Source organism: Trichoderma ghanense (genome assembly GCF_004382785.1).
Source record: "Trichoderma ghanense strain CCMA-1212 chromosome Unknown scaffold_3, whole genome shotgun sequence".
Taxonomy (NCBI): domain Eukaryota; kingdom Fungi; phylum Ascomycota; class Sordariomycetes; order Hypocreales; family Hypocreaceae; genus Trichoderma; species Trichoderma ghanense.
Window position 1 is genome coordinate 2,387,231 of NW_027395666.1, and position 23,225 is coordinate 2,410,455.

General features: G+C 50.0%; 10 protein-coding genes across 10 annotated transcripts; 8 read left to right on the plus strand and 2 right to left on the minus strand.

Moving 5' to 3' along the window:
• Positions 1-410: 410 nt before the first annotated feature.
• Positions 411-1,777, minus strand: CCMA1212_004131 (uncharacterized protein; the record flags this gene model as incomplete). Its single annotated transcript, XM_073701447.1, has 2 exons — positions 411-1,543; positions 1,591-1,777. 2 exons carry the CDS (start codon positions 1,775-1,777, stop codon positions 411-413), a joined length of 1,320 nt encoding a protein of 439 aa, XP_073560839.1.
• A 1,298-nt stretch (positions 1,778-3,075) lies between these two features.
• Positions 3,076-5,619, plus strand: CCMA1212_004132 (uncharacterized protein; the record flags this gene model as incomplete). The annotated part of the gene is made up of 1 exon (XM_073701448.1): positions 3,076-5,619. The coding sequence occupies one exon, from the start codon at positions 3,076-3,078 to the stop codon at positions 5,617-5,619; it is 2,544 nt and encodes an 847-aa protein (XP_073560840.1).
• A 1,360-nt stretch (positions 5,620-6,979) lies between these two features.
• Positions 6,980-8,587, plus strand: CCMA1212_004133 (Protein flp; the record flags this gene model as incomplete). The annotated part of the gene is made up of 2 exons (XM_073701449.1): positions 6,980-7,129; positions 7,178-8,587. The coding sequence occupies 2 exons, from the start codon at positions 6,980-6,982 to the stop codon at positions 8,585-8,587; spliced, it is 1,560 nt and encodes a 519-aa protein (XP_073560841.1).
• Positions 8,588-10,150: 1,563 nt separating this feature from the next.
• CCMA1212_004134 (Glucan 1,3-beta-glucosidase) lies at positions 10,151-12,912 on the plus strand (the record flags this gene model as incomplete). The annotated part of the gene is made up of 8 exons (XM_073701450.1): positions 10,151-10,358; positions 10,419-10,886; positions 10,944-11,513; positions 11,575-12,074; positions 12,122-12,231; positions 12,315-12,407; positions 12,459-12,655; positions 12,701-12,912. The coding sequence occupies 8 exons, from the start codon at positions 10,151-10,153 to the stop codon at positions 12,910-12,912; spliced, it is 2,358 nt and encodes a 785-aa protein (XP_073560834.1).
• Positions 12,913-14,517: 1,605 nt separating this feature from the next.
• Positions 14,518-15,488, plus strand: CCMA1212_004135 (Trichodiene synthase; the record flags this gene model as incomplete). The annotated part of the gene is made up of 2 exons (XM_073701451.1): positions 14,518-14,745; positions 14,799-15,488. 2 exons carry the CDS (start codon positions 14,518-14,520, stop codon positions 15,486-15,488), a joined length of 918 nt encoding a protein of 305 aa, XP_073560835.1.
• Positions 15,489-15,892: 404 nt separating this feature from the next.
• On the plus strand, positions 15,893-16,204 carry CCMA1212_004136 (uncharacterized protein; the record flags this gene model as incomplete). The annotated part of the gene is made up of 1 exon (XM_073701452.1): positions 15,893-16,204. One exon carries the CDS (start codon positions 15,893-15,895, stop codon positions 16,202-16,204), a length of 312 nt encoding a protein of 103 aa, XP_073560836.1.
• A 280-nt stretch (positions 16,205-16,484) lies between these two features.
• CCMA1212_004137 (uncharacterized protein) lies at positions 16,485-16,670 on the plus strand (the record flags this gene model as incomplete). Its single annotated transcript, XM_073701453.1, has 1 exon — positions 16,485-16,670. The coding sequence occupies one exon, from the start codon at positions 16,485-16,487 to the stop codon at positions 16,668-16,670; it is 186 nt and encodes a 61-aa protein (XP_073560837.1).
• Positions 16,671-17,225: 555 nt separating this feature from the next.
• CCMA1212_004138 (uncharacterized protein) lies at positions 17,226-17,765 on the plus strand (the record flags this gene model as incomplete). The annotated part of the gene is made up of 1 exon (XM_073701454.1): positions 17,226-17,765. One exon carries the CDS (start codon positions 17,226-17,228, stop codon positions 17,763-17,765), a length of 540 nt encoding a protein of 179 aa, XP_073560832.1.
• A 390-nt stretch (positions 17,766-18,155) lies between these two features.
• CCMA1212_004139 (Fasciclin-like arabinogalactan protein) lies at positions 18,156-19,295 on the minus strand (the record flags this gene model as incomplete). The annotated part of the gene is made up of 2 exons (XM_073701455.1): positions 18,156-18,278; positions 18,360-19,295. The coding sequence occupies 2 exons, from the start codon at positions 19,293-19,295 to the stop codon at positions 18,156-18,158; spliced, it is 1,059 nt and encodes a 352-aa protein (XP_073560833.1).
• A 1,533-nt stretch (positions 19,296-20,828) lies between these two features.
• Positions 20,829-22,721, plus strand: CCMA1212_004140 (uncharacterized protein; the record flags this gene model as incomplete). Its single annotated transcript, XM_073701456.1, has 1 exon — positions 20,829-22,721. The coding sequence occupies one exon, from the start codon at positions 20,829-20,831 to the stop codon at positions 22,719-22,721; it is 1,893 nt and encodes a 630-aa protein (XP_073560543.1).
• Positions 22,722-23,225: the final 504 nt, after the last annotated feature.

Sequence of the window (23,225 nt, forward strand, 5' to 3'; positions counted from 1 at the left end):
CATGTCGGCATTAGATAGATTAACAGTCCCGAAATTGACCATGGAACGGTATCGAGTTAAGCACCTAGTGAAGTACCTAGTTATGGCATTGCTTCTCACAGCTCGGCGTGGTAAACCAGCAGAGTTGTACACAGCCGCTCCTGCGATCGGAATACAGCGCGCGGCCAATACCTAGCCTGATGCCGTATACCCGCTCTCACCACAGCAGGTTCATACATGTAAGAGGTGCGGCTTAGTTAGACGATAGGCCACCAGACGCATTGGCAAGTGGTCGTGTCATATCTGTAGACATATGCGATATGCATTATCAGAAATAGAGGAGCGCCGAAAAGCTGGGAAATTAGTTCCAGCCTACATGCATAGCCACCATAGAACTATAGTAAGACTAATCATTATTGGGAAAACTTCCTTTACTGGCTGGAATTAGAAGCCTCGGCGTTGGTGGTTAGAGAGGTTACTAGACTCTTCTTGCCCTCACTTCTCTCCTTGGCGACCTTCTCGTAGTTATTCCACTTTTCTTTTTCATCCTTACGCAATTCTCCCGGGAAAAAGATGGGCAATATGCTTTTGCCTAGGCGGGGGTAACGGTCCTCAACTTCAAAAAGAGCTTCCATGACCTTAGGCTTGCCTATTACCTCCACAAACTCAAGGGGCACGCCAAAAGCCCTAGGAGGACGACTTTTGCTGGTAACGTACATATTCTGAAGAATGCCCATACCGCCAACTGCGAGTAGGAACCATGTATTGTGCCTGATTCCGGAGGCGGTGATGAGGAGGAGTATCCAGAGGAAGCCAAGACCGACGACAACCAGTTGAGTTCCCCGCTCGTCAAAGGCACTAGTGTCGGCGGCAGCGAGATCCTCAAGATCTAAACCGACGCCAGCACCCTGGATCACAATGGCGTGTTGGCTACCATTTCCACGGGTCAAGACAAACACTTTATCCGTGTTGATGCGGCACGCCCACTTCTCCTTTGACCACCGGGGTAAAGCCCCTGAAATGAAGGACAACACAATGCCGGCACCCGTTACTAGGAGAATGCTCCAGTCACCGAAGATGCCGCACGGTATGGCTGCCACAGCAAGCTGGAAAATACAGGTAAGGAGGCCGGCGATATACGGGGCGTCATATCCAGGATAACCCTTGGTGGGTTTCTGTGCCTTGTAGACGGAAACGCAAAGTCCGGCCTTGGGTGGTCGCTCTGGTTCTGGTTGCCCATTTCCACTCGCGCGTTCTCTCAGCTCCTTCCATTTCAGCTCAATAATTTCCTCAATACGAGCCTGCACCGGATTGGGGCTTGAGCCAGGTGGCAGCGCTCGCGGCGCTTCCGCTCGCGGTTGCTTGTCCATCCACGTCTCGAAATCCCGTACCATACGGCCAATGATCCAGCTACAGTTGTCGCGAACATATCCGGTTTGACCGTTGACGACCTTGCATGAGAAATCGGCCGGTGGCATCAGTTTGTTCTCGCCGATGGTGGATACGACGGCGCTTATCGCGTACGCAACCCAACCTAAAACGGCGGCAAGATACCTTTCGTTAGCTAGTTCGCACACATTAGAGATAACGTGCAATGGAGGACGCTCGTACCAAATGAGAATGCGACCGGAGTCAGGTGCGATCCTACCAACTGTGCGAGAGCGCGCGCAACAACGTCACCGCCGAGAATCAGGAGCACGGAGAAGGCGTCGTTTGGATGCTTCCATTGATCGGAGAATTCCCTTGAGGGAAGGCCTGCATCGAAGGCACGTCGAAAGAGTAGTAGCATTGGAGCCATGGTGCTCAGTCAGATGATTATACAAGTTGTGGTACAAGTAGTCCTACAATTCGTCGATATGTATGAAGGGACGTTTGTCGCATCTGTCTGCGTCTGTGATGGTTAGTTATGTTAATAGTAGTTCAATCACTTCCATCTTGCCGTATGCCTAACCGAACTGAAGAGGAATAGCAGATTTCTCCGTGACCTGCCGGCAACCATTAAGCCACTGAAACTCTAATAAAGAGACTAGAGATCACAAGACCATAGCTGTGTCATTCATCATTCACTGACCCAAATGACTTCCTTTATGTTATATACGACATGACCAGGTCTTACCGCACGCTGATCACTTCAATCTACTGTTTACATATACATATAGTCAAAAAATCAGTCAAGCTTGGCTTGCTGCGAAATTTAGTCCCCGTCAAGCAAAACGCGGCAGAATCTGAAGGTTTAAAATCTCTCAATTCTCTAGTTAAACAGGGAATGGAATCATGCTGTTATTTTCATTAAACTGTAACTAGAAAATTGGAGGAATGCCCAAGCAAGTGAAGCAGTTAGCGGCCTGTTAAGTTTGCCCAGCAGGAAGGTTCCGTCTAGCAGGAAGGGGGCTGCCTGGTCTCGAAAGGCTGTTTGGTACTTCTGTCCAGTGGTACAGTAGGGTTATGGCGCCACACTCAGAAGTAACCTATCTGTACTCGACACCGGCTGTCAGGTATCTTACATTCTTGCTGGTACAATCTAGCGGCTCAAAGTACAGCACAAGGTTTAGTGATGCTCATATGGCTTTACTGTAGGGTTCGATCACGGATAGTTTCAGCTTCCACCTTTCAAACATGACTATGACAAAATAAGGCTGAGATTGGATAAAGTTACGCAAGAATGAACAAGTCTCAGTCTCAACGAGTTGTAAAACGAGCATATGAGTCTCGACTTGGCGAATGCGGTTCGCCACTTTATAGCCACCTTAGTGGCCACAGAAAGTATAACCATATAACCACCTCTGGTATGATGGCTGAAGCGGTACTTTTCTCTGGTTGGCTACTTATTTATTAGTAACTGCACCATTGAGAGTGTCACTTTCTGTCGGAGGTTTGATTTTAACCAATCGACTCAATACTAGAAAACACTCGAAGTAGGCAACGCTGAGACATATAAGCTTGCAATCTCCTGCCTTGCGAATACCGTCTCTACTTAACCCTAACCATGCATAGGCAAGAGTCGGTTTCTTCCCTCGGACGATTCAATCATTCCATCTTTTCCTTTTGCGTTTTGACTCCTTGTGTGTTATCTTTTGGTCTCCAGACTCCAAAAATATGACCCCCGCCGCCACCAAGTCATCCAGCCCTAGGGGTCAACTACTCGACCTCAACACCTCCTTGAGCCGCTTGTGGACCAACACCCGTGCTCCCAATATCGATACTGGAGTCCTCGAACCCATCTTTATCGCTCGCGCAGTTCCCTGCTGCCATGATCCCTCTAGCTGCCCCGTTCCAACCACAGAACCGCACCTCGTCATTTACTACGACCAGGTTGAAATCACCCATGCCGCTGCGGTCGCTGCGGTCGCTATCTCGTATACATGGGGGAAATTCAACAGGCGGAAAGTCGCAATAGGGCACCGCTCGCTGGACAGCGGGCCTGGGGACCAGATATTCCTCAAACTCGGGATTAAGCCTGGGGACCAGATATTCCTTGAACTCGGGATTGAATGGAACACTGCCGATCTCCAAAACTGCTTGGTTAGTCTCTCCAAAAACCACGGCGGCTTCTGGATGGATCAGTTGTGCATGCCGCAGAAAAAAAAAGATGTTCAAAGAACCCTGAAGATGATCCCGATCATCTACCGGAGCCTTGACGTAGTCGCACTGATGACCGGTGCGTTCTGCGGATGTCTCCAACAGTGGACGGGCCAGATGCTCAACGAGCTCGAGTCTCGGTCCATGACACACGATCAGATCAATGAGTTGTATCACGACACCATGCTAAAGTTTCGATGTGTCAATTCGGTTGGACTGGACTCGTGGTTCGACCGCCTGTGGACACGGCAGGAGCTTATGTACAGCCGGCGTATCACCGTGCTCCGCAGCTCCCAGACTCAGGCGCCCTGCGTGACGAGGGAAGCAGAAGCCGACCAGCTACAAGGCTTTGCACGGCTGATATACGAGGAGAAGATGGAAGCTTGTGGTTCAACGAGAGATGCGTACGACGTGGTAGAATTCGTGAAGGTAAGGTATTTGCAGAACGCGATGAATTCAATGACGGCATATTGTAGGTATGGGAACCCCGATTACACTGATCAAGTGAACGCGGCCGTGATGTTCTCACGTTTTATGCGAGGCGAAACAATTGAGAATCCGCAACGCCAAATCAGTGCGGGAGATACCAACGCAAGACTTCAAAGTTTCTTGTACGAGCTAGGCATGCTAGGGCAATCATCACGAAAGGCAACCAAGGCCCGGGACTACGTCATAGCCGTGTGGGTCGACTGTCCTAACTACAACCCCCCGGACGAGTATAAGAGCATGAGCTTGCCTGCCCTCCTCGAGGATGCCATCGTTCAGCTAGAGAACAACTTTGGGATCAGTCCCGCATCGAACGCACCCACAGGCTTGTTCGGGAACAGAGAAGGGGGACTGTGGCGCCCGACAACATATCTTCCAGAGTCCGTTGGCAGCGACACACGAGAGAGCGACACACGAGAGATTTACGGCGTCCTGACAAAAGCCCATAATGTGCCCGTCTTTGAAAAGTCGATCCCACTGGTGTCCTTGGGCCCGAACAGCATGTCCGTATCGTCGCGAGCGGCGCCCTACAGCGAGGTATTCGGAAACTCGAGCACGGCGGATGTTCTCACCTGCCTCCGACCCTTGGTCGCGCAATTTCCGCTCCACATCCTGAGCCGTGTCGTTAACAGAATGTTGGGGGAAAATGATTCCGTTGGAACGATAAACATGACAGAACATGACCTTCTAGACACGTTATTCCTTCGCTTTCTGCTCGGCCCTTACGTACCTGATCGGCCAGCCGGCCTGGATTATCCATCTGGTTGGAGCCTCCCCGAGGTAAATCACCACGACATCGTGTACAAACTTGTAACCTCCGCACTTGGCCTTCCTCTTGACGCTTGCAGAAATGCACATCTGGAAGTCATGCTCTCACTTCAGCACCCGCCATGCATTGGCCTATTCAAGCCATCCGTGTCGCAGGCCTGCCATAGACCCCTCCCCAGCCTCGACGAGCGTATGCGAACAAGCCATATCCATGGTCACCAGTACGCGACATTATGCACGGCACGCGACCACTTTGAGACAGGGTGCTCGCTGCTCGAAACGGCGTTTGTGAAGGTCGGGCCGCCAGCCGTGTTGGAGGTGGTGGGCATCTGGGTCCCGATCAAGCACACGCCTCTTGACGAGGTGCAAGTGCTAGCGCAGGCGTTCGGGAGAGACGCCCGGCTTGGTCGCTCGCATGGTCACCAAGGCGTTGAATATCAGACAGGCGATGAACTTCTAGGATATACGATGCACGAGGTTCCACAGAGTCTCCAGGCTGAGATGAGGACCCGCGGCAATCAAGATGCTGAGCAGAGCGATGGTGGAGGGAGATCCCATGATAAAAGAGAAGATGAGCAGAATGGTGGAGCTGTAGATATAGGGAGACGTCACCAAATATCGCCCGTTGCGGTTGCGCTCCTATTCTTCGCGATTGCGGGCGTCCTTGTTATTGATTTTCTTGGTAGCCGAACAATCTTCCAGCCCCAGCGCCTCCGAGAAATGCCAGCTGATTCCTGGGAGATGTGTATGGTGGGACCGAGCTATTGGAAACAGCAGAAGAAAGGAGCTGGAAGGGCTACATTTTAAAATAAATTTGGATTTATGCCATGTATTTAGCAGCTGATAGTTCTTTAAGTAATGTACTTTGTTAAAAAGGCAAAGCATCACGGATTATGTCCACCTGAGAATTATTAACACGTCTGGGTTCGACGACTCGGACACTACCACTATGTAAGATAGTAGGTAGTTGCCGCTGGCCAAGTCCAGGGACAACCTGCTAGGCAAACCGAAAATATGTAAGGTCCATTGTCCCCATCGTATTAATACACCCTAGGCCGAAGCCTGTAAGCGTACTACTTAATCTAATAATGGCTCTATTTGTCTCGTTGATGTTATGAATACGCCCGCCTCAGACATATAGAAACAAGAGGTGCTGGATAAACTCTTCGGCGCATGGACGAAGCGCCACAACAAGCTAATAAGCAACCAGCCTCGAGTGTGCAAGTCTCTCTCACAAAAAGAAACTCCCTTGCCATGTCCATCGCATTGACATTTGATTCGAAATGGACTCCGGCTGACTATTTTTTCACTGTAAATACAGTTGTTGAAGCCTTAGTCACTCGGAATACTTGGCAAAAGCGAGGATGCGCAACCGCAATTCTCGCAGAAGCGGACAAAATAGCAGACGAAATCGACGTTCCTCTTTTTTTTAGATAGAGCGGTACCTGAATTCTACAAACGGCGGGGTTATAGTAAGCTCCTTAACGATTCTGGCGTGGAAGCATCGGCAGTGCCTATGCTGCGAAAAAAGAAGGGCGAACGGGTCTGAGGCGTATTATTTTAGTTGATCATTGTATAGGTGCCCTGTCAAAGCGGCTTGCAAAAAAAAAAAAGAGAGACCGCAAAATAGATAAGCGCAAACATAAGGAGAATACGCTCGCTATTCTAGATGAGTTTAGTGTGGCGGGTGTGTGCGGATTGTCTGTTTCTGTATGCTGGTCATTTCTCGATTACCTCTTTTTTTACACACTTCTTGCCTGTGTTGTTTATTAAGAAGTATGTTAAAATTCAACGTCCAAACTGAATTGATAATTTTCTACCCGTTAGCATAATATTAAACTTCCAGAGTTAACGCTGAGATAAAGTGTCATCTCTTCTGATATGACTCATAACGTAGTGAAAACTACTTTATAACGGATGCCGTACCCGCTATGTCGTATTGTTACACGAATGTTATATGCGGATTCCCAATAATGGAGCGGATCTCCGCCACACTCTCCACGGGAGTCAAATGAATATATATATATCTGAGCCTTTTCTCCTGCTTGCAACAGCCTAAGTACAATCCAAAGTATATCTGTGCCGGATACCTACTAATACAGTAACGGCGTTTTTACCGAGCTTACTTATTGACCACTCTACTTTGAAGTCGTTTAACGCCGTCCAGATGGAGCAAAACAACGTAAATGGCCATTCGCGATTCCGCGAGCCATACTTTAACAACGAATTCAACGCAAAAGTCCAAAGGCTGATGGATGCATGGCATGTTCCCGGTCTGGCAATTGGACTTATTCAAGGCTCTTCGACCAGTTTCAAGGTACGCCATTTTGTAAAGAGCATGGCGGCATAGCTAACCAGAGTTTAGGCGTATGGTCTTGCGCAATTACCTGATATTGCTGTAACACCAGAGACAGTCTTTTTTACTGCTAGCACTACCAAGGCTTTCACTGCTGCTAGCGTCTCTCTACTGGTGGACAATGCGGATTTGCGCTCGTCGTTGAATCATTGTCCGTCGAATTTGTCATGGCAAACAACGCTCTCTTCGATTTTAGGTGACGAATTTGCTCTGGACGATGATGCTATCACCGCCCGTATCACGCTAGAGGATGCACTTAGCAATCAGACGGGTTTACCAGACCATAAATTTAGCTTCAAGCCAAAATCAGCATCTGTCAGAGATGTTGTCCGCTCTTTAAGGCATCTCCCGAGAGCTGCCCAGCCACGCACACGGTACCTCTATAGTAGCTACATGTTTTCGACTGTATCGCATGCTATGGAGACCATGACCTCCATGAGTCTGGGCGATTTCATGAAACGAAACCTTTGGCAACCTTTGGGCATGACCCACACATACTGGACGCCGGCAGAAGCAATGGAAGCTAGGGCATGGGGTACCGTGCTAGCTCGCGGATACGCATGGAGCGAAGCGAATAAATCGTTTGTGGAAGAGCCAGTGCCTGATTTTCCAGCAGTGTCAGGAGCGGGAGCTATTATCAGCAATGTTGTTGACTACGCAAAATGGCTGCAGTGCATGATGACTCAGTCTCCGCCTATAAGCCCGGCTGCGCATGCCACTCTTACCACGCCACGGATCTCGTTTTCAGCCCCCGGTAACAATCCATTCCCGGCGCCGCATTCTTACGCCTTGGGATGGTTCATTGATCATTACCGCGGGCAACGCATCGTGTGGCACAGTGGTGGTTGGACTGGGTTTGGAACCACGGCGATGTATCTCCCGGATCACCAATGGGGCCTGGTAATGATGGGAAACACAAGAGGGTCAAGCCACTGCGTCCAGACAATTCTATTTATGGGGATGCTTGATGACCTCCTTGGGACACCTGATGATGAAAGAATTGACTGGAATGTCAAACTCCAGGAACGTCTCTCCCAGCGAAGATCGGATATTGCTCGCTCCGCACAACTCCTCTACCCTTCTCTCCCTTGTCCTACATGTTCACCTCCTCATCCATACCAGGCTTACGCCGGAGACTATATTCACCCAGGTTATGGCAATTTAGTTTTGGAGTGTCGTGGAGACTCGCTATTTGCTTCGCGCCTTGCTCAAGAGATCCCTATGGTAATACGGATGGTACATGTCTGCAAGGAATTCTGGCTGGCCACTCTAATGACTTTGAACGAAGATCCACGCGACCACTTGGTTATACGAGCGTCGTTTAAACGTGGTGCTGGTAATGAAGTCACTCAAGTGGGATTGGACCTTGAGCCAGCACTCAACGGGAATATGATTTGGTTTAGTCGGAAAGTTATTTAAAATTTTGATTGTGGTATTTCACGTACTATTCTAGGAGATGTAAAATAACCTTGAGAGAGACTTTAGTATCAGATAGTGATAATTCTCCTTTATAGATACTGAGACAAACTCCTTATCACTTCTAAATGTTTAATAAACTGTTCTAGATTTATTGAAATTATCAGACCGCAAAATGAATCTCTGTGAGTGTTTTTTTTTTTATTTAAGAAAAACCAAACCGAAACTCATTATGAGTAGTATTGCTTCGATATGTATATATATTCTACCAAGTACATTGCATGGTATATATTATTAAATCTAGATTCTGATAAACATCTGATACTAGTCCTCACAAGTGATGTAAAAGGGCGAGAGGAGAAGACGCAGTATAGATAAACGAGCTCTTATAATAATAGTGTAGCTGATAAAAATTAATTCAATCACTTGACGGACCCGGTTGGCTTGATTGAGCCGTCAACTATCACATGATATTACTATGTGTGTGGGAGACATGGTACTTTGAAAGACGCAAGGAAAGTAATACAATCAACCCGTGGCCACCTACATGTAGGAAATGCCCCTGTCCCGCTATGGCATACCACCGATAGGTCATAGGTGGCTCCCGGCGGTATTTAGCCCTGCCGATCTGCCGGGGTCCGCGCCAATTGCATCTCGTCCTACTCCGCACTTTTGTTTTGCTAACCTGGGGAAGTTTGGGCTCCCCATCATCCCGCATATATGCGGCAAGAAGCCACAACTCTGCAGCATATCTCGGCCGTAATGAGATGCTACCTGGTACTACCGGTGTTCGGAGCTACTCGAAACATGGGGCTGCCCCTGGAGTCCGAGATTCCGCGACCGCATGACTTTTGGCTCTGCTCATCTCACATTGTATGGGCCCTTCCCCCTTTGAGCATCGCAGGTTTTGGCGCCAGAAATGCCAAAGAGAACGCGCGCGCCTCCACCCCAAGATGCCGAAACTTGATTTGCAAGAGCGCCCGCGTCCAGAGCGAAAGACAGGTTTCAGCGGTGTTCTCAGTTTCTTTTCCCACAGCACCAGCGCCCGTTCGATGCATGACCGCTCGAATAGATGACTAGGCTTCATGTCGGTGCAACCACCAAGCATCGCCGAAGCCCACATCTCCCCCCGGACTTTCTGCCACCAAAGATGCATAGAAAGAACGCTTCACTATCGTAAACAGCTGGCATTATCTCAGGCCTAGTCTTTATTAGGCCTGTTTGCCCAGCTACGAGCAAGGTTACCGGGTAATGGGTGCCGAGCTGTTGCTACCACAACTCGTCTTTCGCAAGGCCATGACAATGACTTTCTCGGTCGTTCTCCATCTTTGGCTCATGGAAAGCTTCCTCATGGGTAACTAAAAGGCCCTTTTCTTTTGTTTAACTGAAGCGCGCAGACCTCAACTCCCTTTAAGCGTGACTTACCCATCTCCACTTACAGTGTTTCAGTATTCCTCTTCAAAAATGATTTAAGAGCATAGAGCCCCCTAGGAAGTCTCTTCTAATCACCCTGCCACTTGGCTCATCCACTGTAACTGCGAAGCTGTGCAGATAGCTTCTGTCATCATGGGTTTCATGCGCTCCGCCGTGCTTTCGGCCCTCGCGCTTGCTGCGGCATGTCGCGGCGTGGCTATCCCTGGGGCCGAGGCTGAACCCTCTGTGGAAAAACGTGCTTCGACTTATTGGTATGAAAATATTGCCAAACAAGGAGTTGCGCCGTTCGCACCCAGTGGTTACACCGTATACCGCAATGTAAAGGACTTTGGCGCAAAGGGTATATCATTCTCCCTCGCTCCGTTAGGCATCTTACAGTTACTGACGTGGAATGCTTAAGGTGATGGTGTTACCGACGACACGGCAGCAATTAACAATGCCATCTTGTCAGGGGGTCGATGTGGCCGACTCTGCACATCCAGCACTTTGACTCCGGCAATAGTGTACTTCCCGGCGGGAACATACCTGATTTCGACTCCCATCATTGATCAATACTATACCAACATTATTGGAGATGCGACCAATCTTCCCACCATAAAAGCGACCGCGAACTTCAATGGTATTGCCCTCATTGATGGTGACACCTATTATGGCGACAACAATCCCAATAACCCCAATTGGATTTCTACCAACGTGTTCTATCGACAAGTGCGCAATTTCAAGCTTGATATGACATCTATGCCGACTTCTGCGCCCAGGACGTATGGTATCCATTGGCCGACAGCCCAGGCGACAAGCTTGCAGAACATCCAGATCACAATGAGCACTGCGTCTGGAAATCAACAAGTGGGTCTTTTCGTCGAAAATGGTATGTCTTGCAGAGCCGCGGCACTCTTTCATCGGTTCCTAGCTAATAGTTTCATAGGTTCTGCTGGATTTCTCACAGACTTGACCTTCAACGGTGGCCTGATTGGTGCAGCTGTAGGTAATCAACAGTTCACGATGCGCAACTTGGTATTCAACAACTGCGGGACAGCCATTGTGAGTGGCTTCACGTGGGAGTGGGTTTACCAGGGCATTACCATCAACAACTGTCAACTGGGAATTGATATATCGGCCGCCGAGTCCATTACACTGATTGACAGCTCTATCACTGGGACTCCAGTCGGAATTAGGACCAGCTACAGCGCAAACCAGTCGCCCCCCACGTCCAACAGCCTCATCGTTGAGAACCTTTCTCTCGACAATGTTCCAGTGGCCGTTCAATCGACGAGCGGTGCTACTCTCCTGGCTGGCGGAACTACGACAATCGCTGCATGGGGCCAGGGCCACCAGTATACTCCAAATGGGCCAACATCGTTCCAAGGCACCATCGCAGCAAATTCCCGTCCCTCGTCACTCTTGAGCGGATCCAAATATTACACGCGCTCAAAGCCTCAATATGAAACCCTGCCAGTTTCTTCATTCAAGAGCGTCCGATCTGCCGGTGCCGCTGGTGAGCACGAGTGCCTGTGATTTGTAGATATTTGAGTGCTAACCTAGGTGCGCGAATCCAGGTGACGCGGTTACGGACGACACCGCAGCTCTACAAAACGTCATCAACAGTGCAACCGCTGCAGGCCAAATCGTGTACTTTGATGCTGGCATTTACCGCATTACTAGCACGCTCGAGATACCCCCTGGTGCGAAGCTGGTCGGAGAGGAATACCCCATCATCTTGTCTTCTGGAAGCTTCTTCAATGACCAGAGCAATCCGAAGCCTGTTGTTCAAGTTGGTACACCTGGCCAGACTGGGCAGGTGGAGTGGTCAGATATGATTGTAGCCACGCAAGGCACACAAGCTGGAGCCATTCTTATCGAGTGGAATTTGGCTACTTCTGGAACCCCAAGTGGTATGTGGGACGTACATACAAGAATTGGTGGCTTCAAGGGATCGAACCTCCAGGTTGCACAATGTCCGGTGACTGCGAGCAGTTCGGCTGTGAACACAGCTTGTATTGGCGCCTACATGTCCATGCATATCACGTCTGGCGCAAGCAACTTGTACATGGAGAATGTGAGTCAACCCAGCACGGAAACTTCGTCACTAGCTAATGTGGACAGAACTGGCTCTGGACTGCAGACCACGACATTGACGACTCAAGCAACACACAAATCACCATCTTCAGCGGTAGAGGCTTGTATGTGGAAAGCACTGCAGGAACGTTCTGGTTGTATGTGCTCTCTTCCATCCGAGTCCCAAATTTTTCTCTTCTTTTTTTTTTGCTTTGAGCAATCTACTGACATACTCTTACAGTGTCGGAACCGCTGTTGAGCACCATGTTCTGTATCAGTATCAGTTTGCCAACACCCAAAGCATATATGCAGGAGTTATTCAGACAGAGACACCGTAGGTATATCAATCGCCCTCATTTGCTTACGGCTAATAAATTCCGACCAGGTACTACCAACCAAATCCCATTGCTCCAACCCCTTTCACCGTCAATACGGCTCTAAATGACCCCGACTTTGCAACCTCCTGCGCCGGCACATCTGGCCGGTGCGCTGAGGCTTGGGGCCTGAGAATCCTTAGCTCCAAGAATATCCTCGTCTATGCCGCCGGCTTATATTCTTTCTTCGAAAATAACAATGGACAAGGTAAGTTGTTATTTTTTACACCACGAATAAGCTAACTAGTAAAAGGCTGTAACAATGGTGTGGAGCCGCAAAATTGCCAGAATAATATCGTCGACCTCGAAGGCACGCTGAGTAATATTAACATCTATAATTTGGGAACAGTTGGCGTTGTCAACCAGGTCGTGGAGAATGGAAATGTGCTGGCAGCTTCTACTGATAATGCTAACGCCTTCGCTGATGTTATAGCCCTCTTCCGGCTTGCTTCTGGCAGTGGATAAAAAGCGTGGAAGGCAAAACTAGGGGGGTGCCCATATCCTGTGGCTTTATTATAGCTTTCATAATATTAGCAGTTAGAGGAGGGGTTGTAGCACCTCCTGTTACCTAGTATTATTGAAGGTGCGTTGGCAAGCAGCACTTGGTTGAGAAGTCGGGAGAGAATGAAGTAGGAAGCGGATGCAAAGAACACGCACAAAACAATATCTTTGCTCATGAATTGGCAGTTGAGCTCTTTCGTACATTCGTCACATGAACCGGTGGCTATGAAAGTCCAACTAATGGCCCATCTTCATAGCAAATACTTGCGGGTTAATCCTTGCTTCTCCACCTTCACGGCATCATCAAGGTGGGATCTCGGTGATGATGTGGAGGCTGTATGCTTGTGAAACGATTAATCGTGGCTGGCTGTGTCGGCAAGCCAAGTTGCCCAACAAGGCAATGATAAGGTTGAGCATCAAAGAATGCACGCGCATGAGTAACAAAGAATTCGATTGTTATCTACACTGCTCTGCAAATATTGCCGGAAACCCGTGTATTATCGGCGAATGAGAGGGGCATGAAAGACGCCTCGGACATGCCGTGATAAGACTCCGTCGAAGGTGGGAGACGCAGATTTTGATGCAACGTCACGCTTCACAGCCCTGACTCGCTCTAGAAAGGCCCAGTGACAGAAGAAGCGGTTTCACAGCTGTTTCCACGCAAGGAAAGGGTCGAGCAAACCGTTTTATACACCTATAAATGGGTGACGATTAGATGACTTCCTGTTCAGGGCAACTGAGAGCGCGATAGATGGATCTTTCGATAATGTAGACACCTTTGTCTTCTCAAGAGCAGAACGTGAAGGAAGGACAACAAGTCTGAATCCGTCGCCAATGCGGAGGCTCTAGTGATGCAAGGTACGTTAGCACCGGGTAAGCTCATGCTCCACCACCTACGAAGTGCCTACTTAGGTAGGTAGTAGACATGTAGGTAGTCCTGCCTTACCAGTAAATAGAAACATGCATGTAGTTTGGACCAGTTTCCCTAATCGAGCAGTCTTTGATGTTTCGATCCTCCTAGCTACGGGTGCTTCAGTCACATTCTTTAGCCGACCTGCAAGCCCCAACCCAAACATCCAAGTTCGCCCCGCTGTAAACTCATTACTCTCTTAACATTCGAGATCAAGCATGGTACCAGACAAATAATACGACGCAGGTATTCGAGGCGTTACTACCCAGCAATAGCAATTGTTGTGCGAGGCAAAAGCCCTCCCCCAAACACGAGCCCCAATTCCAACGTTGATAGAGTGTCTGTAGATAAGCGGTACGTGATGGAGTAATTACTTGTAATTCTGTGACCACCTACTCCGTAAAGCATCGCCATGTCACAGAAAGATGGCTGGTCCCTGATTTGGCCCGCTTCGGCTACACGGCACAAATAGTTGTTGTTCAATGCTACACTATGACGTTTGCCCAACCCTCCACATCAATATAAAGCCCTCAATATTCATGTTCTGTCGCAAAAGTCATAAAGCTCATATCTTACATGCCGTCAATGCCTGGAGAAGGAAAAGAAAAGGACTCAGGCACTCAGAAAAGTCCAAGGCATAGAACGTTACAAATTTTGCAATGTCTAATGATTCTATCGCCAAATATGTTCGGAATCTGGTCACTACAATGGGATTTGATCTGCGGAAGAGTTTGAGGGCTCGTGATATGGAGCTTGAAGCCAAGGTGATGGACAAATTCGCGGAACTAGGAATCTCATCTACAGATTTTGAGCCTCTGAAGCACATTCATCAAAGTGGCTGTCAATATGCCTCACTCTGCCATAAGGATCAATCCATGGATCTAAAGGTGTGCATGAGGCTTCCTCTTTTGGAGATACCTGGTAATGCTCACCTGGAAAGGTCTACATAGCAGTCTACACTGCGTTGGTCATTGCAGTCGACGACCTTCTTTTGGATGTCCCCGCGATGCGTACATTCACACACAATTTCGGAACACACGAAGCTCAGGGCCATCCCGTCCTGGATTGTCTAGTACATCTCCTAAGACTCGAGACTCCCAAATTCTTCGGACCATTTGGAACAAACATCATCATCACTTCAACCCTGGACGGAGTCAATGGCCTCGCATTAGAAGCTATGTTTCCACGAGGTTTCCCTAGGGCGATGCCTGGATTCTCGTGCTGGCAGAGGACTTCGGTCGGATATGGGGCAGCCTATGGATATTTCATATTCCCTACCGCGGAATTCCCGGAATCCGAATACCTTAGCCGTTATGTGCAGATTTTACCCAGTCTACGCGATATTCTCTGTTGGGTCAACGACGTACTATCCTTTTACAAGGAAAGGGTCCTCGCCAAGGAAGTTTGCTGCATATCAAATCTTGCGCAGGAGAAGTCAATCAGCGAGTTGTCTTCTCTAGAATTGGTATGCGATTCTGCACTGTCTCTGGATAAAAGAATCCGGGAAGCCTTGGGCGAGGACGAAACAGTCTTGGGCGCATACGTTGAGGCCATACTGGGCTATATTGAGTGGCACTTCCAGGTCAAGAGATATCGCTTACACGAGCTGGGCTTGACTCTGAAATCATAGACGTCTGAGAGAATAGTCTCATTACCTTATTGGGTAAGCATTGTGTTATTTCCTGGAATGCTGGTAGCAAAGAACGAATCTGGAACTGTGATACACCACCTCAACGTAGATCGAAAGCATCGGATCCATGACCAACCTATCTTCTATTCGAATACAAGCAGCCAGAAGGTGTCAGTAGCAGTTCTGCTACGAGCTACCTTTGCTAGTTAAGAGAAGTAAAGAAACAAATGTGTGAAATTGAAAGGCGTCCGAGCGGGTTTGTGTAATGCAGGCCCGGTTGTTGGTTGGAATGTCTGCGCCTCGAGACCAAAAGAGTCGGTTTTCTTTCCTTTTTCTTCTTTTTCCCCGACGAACGCATATCCGCAAGCTACTGTGCTAACCGATACCCTCAACTCACACAAGCCATGACGACGATGGAGATAATAAATTCATTCGAGGTTATCAAAAAGGTTGATGGCAACTTCCGAATATACATTAAAGTCATAGCCAAACAGGAGGACAACTACTACATTGGCAAATGGAGAGACCGAAAACAACTGCCAAACCACTTTTCTCAGCTCGAAGACGTCAAAATCATTCCGACAAAGACCAGACGACCGGCGATGAATTCCCGATGGACGACTGGACCACCTACGGGCGACTTTTACGCGAAGGAACCAGCATTTCAGGATTACGTGGACCCCGAGCTAGAAGAACGAATCGAGCACGAGATCTAGATGTGCGAATTGATTAAGCAACAATCCCATCCTAATCTGGTGTCTTTACTACGGCTGTGTGGTTGAGGAGGGGAAAGTGGTGGGTATATGCTTCAAGAAGTACCAGAAAACGCTTCTCGAGGTAGTCAACCCGGGGAGGCTGTCCAAGCGACATTTCATGGAGAGCGGGCGCCCACTCGTTCAGAAGCAGATGAGAGATTGGCTCAAGAGTCTTCGCGCTGCTGTGAAGCATCTACACTCATTGGGGCTTGTTCACAACGACATTACGCCTGCAAACATCATGATAGACGAACACGGCTCTCCTATCCTCATCGATTTTGGCGGACTGTGTCTCGAAGGGGAGTCGCTGAGGACAGTCAAGAGGACTTGCGGATGGTATGATGAGGCGGTGACCGAAGCAACAAAGCAGGCTGATGTGGATGCACTGGCGGAGATTGAGGGCTTGGTTATTTGCAGCGCCAGATGACTTGAAGTTCTCTGAATGATAATGGGCGTGGACGAGGCTCTATCGTGTCAGTTCGTCGAGCGGCGCGGCGTGACAGCATAATATCAAGAAATTCATGTTCCACGAGCACGAACCCGTTTGTTTGAGCATTTCCGGCTGGTCTTTATCGGTCCCTCTTGGCATCAGTATCTGAGTTTTGCGGTTCTCCACGCTTTGAACGCTCTCGATAACATATCGTTCGATGAGTCTGGCAACCTGTATGTCAATAGTCGGTGATCTTGTGTAATGCATCAAGCAGTCAGTAACAGCCTGGACGAGAAAGTAAACAGTCATATCGCAGAGGACGAGAACAAAGGCCGACGCCCATCAAGGTTCTCGGTCGCTCGGTTGATGACTAAAAAGCTTAAATGCCAGTAACTAGAACAGACTAGGCCTAGTCTAGATACGAACCACTCGCCCCGGTAAGTACCTAGGTACAATCGTTCTTGTACCTCCTTCAAGATCCCCATCCAGCCCACATGCAGTCAATTCAACATCTTCACGACCAAACAACTCTCGACTCGTCAAATCGCCGCCATGGCGGCCCCTGCACTCTCGCCAACACTTCTTCCAGCCGATAAGCTCGTCGAAAGTGCAGGCACAGTCCTCTTTCGGCTTTTAACCCACGAAATCTGCATCCTTCGCCTACTCAACAAGCGCGACGAGTACGTTCTCCCCAAGGGCCGTCGCAACATCGCCGAGTCTCGTCAAGCTGCTGCGCTTCGTGAAACAACAGAAGAGACTGGAGTTCCGTGTCACTTGCTGCCTGTAGACTTAGTCTCCCGCATTACGCCCTCCATCCAGGACCCACACGTGCCAGACGAACCACGCCTGTTCAAAGGCGCCTGTGAGCCGATTGCGATGCAGCAGAGACGTACTGGGGATGTGACAAAGCTGGTTTGGTGGTATGTGGCTGCTGTCAGCGAAGGAGAGCCGCTTTGCCAACATGAGGGGCATAAGTTTGAGGTGCAATTCTGCAGCTACGATGAGGCTTTGCAGAAGTTGACGTTCAAGGATGACTGCGAGGTGGTCAAGATGGCAATCCGGCTTGTTGAGACAAGCACTGATGAAAGATGATTCGTCTTAGCCCTTTTGGGTCTGGGCATCAAGGTACAACTGACCTCCTATGATTTGCGATACCCTTCTATATTACTGCTGACATTTTTTCACGGAGCTGACCTTCAACATCTCTGCGAAGCCTGCCAAGCGCCACTCTGAGAAGAAATGACAGAGAAGGCCCTGGATACTTCTGTCAGCAGCTTCCAACGCTCAGCAATTCAACTCCCCATTACAGACTCTGTCGACTACCGCTTTTTCGACCGCACACGATCGACACCGCAATAACTAATTGCACGTAGTACGATTAAGTCTTGTTCATGAACGGCTTGTAGATTCAATGAACCATACATCATCGTATTTAACAAACAAATTTTAGAAGTACTATGCTACCATCAGGCTTTGCACATCTCACAACAAAAAGTGCGCCGCAGCAATTGTGCCGAAGAAGCTACAAGTAAGAGTCTCCCACGACAGCAGCCTCGTCATTATCGCAGCGTTTGTTGGCACGGTTGGAATACTTCGGCTCAGTAACTATCAACATGAAGGCCGATTAGCACTAATGCCCCCCCATGGTCTCACTGTCCGTCCTTGATAGTGTCAGAATCAACGTACCTTGTCAATAGTATGCACCACTCCATTCTCAATGACCGAATCGCCGCCCAAAATCCGCGCGCCATTGAGGTAGGCAACATTGTCTTTCACGACCACGGTGATATTAGTTCCGCCGAGAGTGTGAAACACCTGGCCGTTCTCCAGCCAAGGCGAGTAGACTGGCAACCCCGAGCTCACGATAACATGCTCCTTGATGACTTGAGCGAGCTGCGTCTTGCTAAGTGTGCTGGCGAGATTAAAGACGGAGTCGCTTGGCGCCAGGACCGTGATGGATGCCGTATTTTGAAGAGCCGAGACTAGGCCCGCGCTTTGCAGTGCTGCCTCGAATTTGGACTCGCCCAAGGACTGAAGGGTAGTCGATAGATTCCGTGGCAGGGTGAGAAGACCGTCAACTGGCCGGACAACGCCATGGTCGAAAGGAATATCATCACCCGTGACCCTTACATACTTGCCTAGCCCCGTAAAGACAAACGGCAGCGAGGCAGAGGGAACATTCCTCTGAACGAGCGTCTGGTTGTGCCCGGCGCCAAGACGCACCGAAGGATCCTGATACAGCGTCTCGTAGACGGCGCCCAGATCCGTTCCTCGCTTTCCTACCACACTGAACAATGTGTTGTTTGAGCCGCTGGAGGAAACGTGTGTTGGGTAGGTCACGTCTCCGAAGGCGTAGCTGGCAGCATTTCTCCTCTTGACGGCATCGTCCGCGCGACGAGCGACGGTCAAGTTTCCAGAGGAGGAGGTTGTGAAAGCATTGTTGCTTGGGGCATACACAACGATACCCGGCCGTAGTGCCACTGGCTCGCTGGCTTGGAGCCGCTGGGCAAACTCTGTGAAGCCGTTTGCCTCGAGGACTGACAGGAGCGATTGGGGTGACTGTGCGAGAACCACGGAAGCGATGGTGAGACAGAAAAGGGAGGCAATGTATTGCTTGCGCATGGCTACAGCTGGATGGGTTTGGAAAGGGATGAGTGTGAAGATGGTGATTTGGTACGTGCATATGAAATGTCTTGGTGGCTCACAGTCTGGTCTTTAAACCCGGCCTTGGCACAGAAAAGCTCGAAGGGAGGATTGCTACATGAAGATTAAACAATGGCATTTCCGAAGGATCTCAAAGCAAGCAGTGGTAATTCTAGAGTTCTCCAAATACTGCATCCTCAGTTGCTCCACCGCACAGGGGTCTATGCGTGCGGCTGAAAACCTGTCCAGCCACATCCTGCATGCCTCACCACTTGCTCCACCTATCACCGCAACGTTCGGTGATGTTTCGCTTGGCGGGCAGTCGTGGAATAAGGTTATTCGACGTGCCTTGCTTTCATCACATGCAGGCCTTGACTGCCGCATACATGGCCCACAGGCCTCGCCAGAGCATAGGCGCAAACACTACTCGATGGGGGGTTGAGGAGTTTGACTCGTCATGTTATTGTGTTTCATGCGCCAATGTTGCGATGCGTAGCTGGGATGGCCCATGAGCATATGGGCGTTTGATTGGAGAGCCTGATTCTCTCAAGACTCCTTCGGTATGGTAGCATGGCTTGACCGACACCGCTCTCTTTCAGGCACCTATCGGACACCCCATGGCTATGGCTTTCGGGCAGCTATTGATAGAGAAGGCAACGACTCAACCGTCATCAAGGCATGCTTCATCAATCCAGGGAGCCATGAGGAGACATGGCTTATGGTTTTACCGTAGGTCTGGCAGACTACATCGTAGATAACGTACGTCTAGATACTGCTTGGCCACATCACATCTCAGCTTCTAAGCATGCATCCCGGTAAGGCAACCATTCGATAACACAACCGCTACGATAGAAAGGCAAGGATTGAGGGGAAAACTCGGGTGTCAGAAATCAATCCCTGGAAGCCCTGTCTGCTACGTGTCTCCTACCGACTGGCGAGCAAGACACACACCTGCGTCGAACTGCATTCTTTACTAGTGGGAGTTTTCAGCTCAAAGCTGCTCAGACGATTGTCACGAAAGCTTCCGCAAATGATAGAAACTACGCTCATCTGCATATTCCCAGCAGCCCTTGTGCGCCCAATCAGCACACGGGCTGATATAGCTATTGAATGATGTGTACGAGCTGGCTGCCTGGAGCTGCAGAAATCTTCAAGCACGGAATAGACTACGAAATTCCAGCCCGTGAGCCATAGGCGACGAATTGTATCAAGCCAAGTGGAAGGTTTGGTTCTATAGATGCATTGCTTACACTCTAAAGGCATGCCTTCTGCTTGATGTTTGGTGTACTAAGGTATAGTAATCAGATTGAAGTCGTAGCCCTAGCCCCTGGAAGCTAAGTCTACAATGTACCCTGCGGCTGTCAGTAGACTCAACGCATGGTTATTATAGAGCATGGATACCTTAGGTGTATGGGTATTTAAGGACGTCATTAGGAGCGGATGATCGTCTGAAGAAAGAGGAGAACAACACGACAGCTGGCCTATCTAGCATTCCGTTCAAGGCCAGTCGAGATGGCTGATGTCTACACGCCACTGGTGGACGGGACCTATCTGCTTCACCGTCCTTTTTACCTGCCGACCAAAGATGGCCCTGTCTGGGCAATCGCATTTACCACCAATGGAGGGACTCTGCTTACAGCGGCCATCTCGGTGGTCCTCACCTTGATCTTCATGTCCCTCTGGAATCTCATATGCTTCATCGCCGTCCTGTTCCCTGGCTCAAACTTTCGGCGGCGGCACCTTGCTCTGGTAACGCTCTGGAACTCCAACGACTCGTGGTTCGCGTTCAAAGAGCTAGCGAGCTACGCCTACCATTTTTACGGATCAAAATCTGATTTTGCCTACGGCCTCTTGCTCTCCGTCCTGGCTCTGATGGTTTTCGGGGGCAGTATGACTCTGGGCATCATCGGACCCTCGCTCGTGCAGATCGGCACCGTGGCGCCTGTGCGGCCGAGCTCAGTCTACTATCCGCATCTCACTACCGACAACACCACCATTCTCTCGTACTACGGCGTTCTTGCCCCGGCAAACCTACGTGCGCTCGGCAGCATAGAAGCTTCCAAGGTGACGAAAAGAAAGGACGTGAACCTGCCCGACCCAGACCTGGACCCCATTGGTCAAACAGAGAGCGGCGAAGACATCTACCAGTACTTCTACGACTACACCCTCACTGGGGTTGATTTTGGCCTCCAGCAAGGCTCCGATCTTTCATTGACGGTCAATGGCTCATGCACGACCGAGTATGGATGGATCGTAAACGCCACGCATCCAGCAAGCGACCAGGACATATACAATCTATGGAAAATCGCCGGTCGATACTTTTCAGTCATCCTCAACGCGGATACCGTACAAGATGCCCCCAAAGCAAGCTTCATACTCCATCCGGAGGCAGAGCAGCAACACCTGGACAGCGGCAACACGTCTTTTGCCATCATTGTCTGGGCGGCCGGGAGAGCGAGCATCAAGCAGGGGGATGACCCATGGTACAAGACGGAGCGTCGCACCGCAAAGTTTCCGGCCCCCTTTGACGCCCAGTTCTGGATGAAGCGCGGACGACCGGCTCTGTCATGTTGGCAAAAAGACACCTGGCGCTACGGCTCTCATGAGGTCAAAACCGTGGACGACCTCCAAGGGGTTCCTGGCATCAAGATAAAACCCGCCTTACTCACGCTGTTGGCGGAAGCCTTGAGAGCGCCGGTGCTCACAAGGATTGGCAATGCCAGCGGTAACTCGGCGCTCAAGTCTGCTACCACGAGCGCCAACGGCGTCATCAACGCAGAGGCGTCCAAGATTCGGTACGATCTGGAGCGCCTGGTCCTGGCGAGCTACGTCTTCACTCGCAATGTTCTCTTGGATACGACCATGTTTTCCAGACCAGACGGACTGGACAATATCATGGAGGACAAGAAGGGCCAACCAGCTGATGGCGCTGGTGATTTCGTTCTCTCAAGCCCCAACTTTCAGACGTTCTCCATGGTTGGTCTGATTGTCCTTTTTGTCATGCTGGTCGCTCTCCTGATCACGCAGGCGATTCTGGACGCTGTTCTTCTGCTTCATACCGATAAGCATCAGGACGGCGACCAGAAAGGCAAGCTGATGCTCTTCAAAGCATTACCGGCGGCCCAGCTCTTCCGCCGCATCTACGAGCCAGCGGATGCAACGCATCAGGACACGGACTGGCAGTGTGTCTCGCATTTTCCTTCGGACAAGGACGAGACTGAGTTCAAGTGGGACAAGTGCGGGGGAGAGCACATCCACTGCAATGGCCATATCCACCGCAGTCCGGCGAGGACATCAACCTTTATCAAGACAGAGCCCGACGAACCAGTCCGCAGCGATGAGTCGGCGGCGAAAAAGGTGGTGGGCAAGGTGGAGGAGCTTCAGACCGAGGCGGAGGTTGCTTAGCTGGCTGGTCGTCTCTCGTGGTCACTTGGGCGCGGCGGTGGTCCGTAGAGGGGGGCGGGAATGGAGGACGGAGGGGAGGAAAGACGTTTGGCGCCTTGAGTGTGCACTCGGACGTTGTCGATAAAATCCACCTCAAAATGAACAGTCTTTGGTGTACTAGGTAGAGGATTTCGTTCTCTGGCTTACATCTGCCGTCCCTCGTATGACCTGATTCAACGCCCTGGCCTGCAACGTCAATTTACACAGAAAGCAGGCGCCATCTCCAGTTATAGCCGTCCCTCCCGATGATTGACTAAATCCACCAGATCGCCGCGTTCTAACGGCGTTACGGACTAGTAGCCCAGGGCCACGATGTCTTCAACTTTCTTTCTCCTGCGAACCAATAAAGTCGGATTGATCGAGGTAGCGCATCCCCCACGTGGGTCGCTAAGCTTAGCGCGTCGGATCGCGCGCTGGTGCTACCACACCCCCTGTACGACCCCCTGTAAGCACCTCCCCCAGATA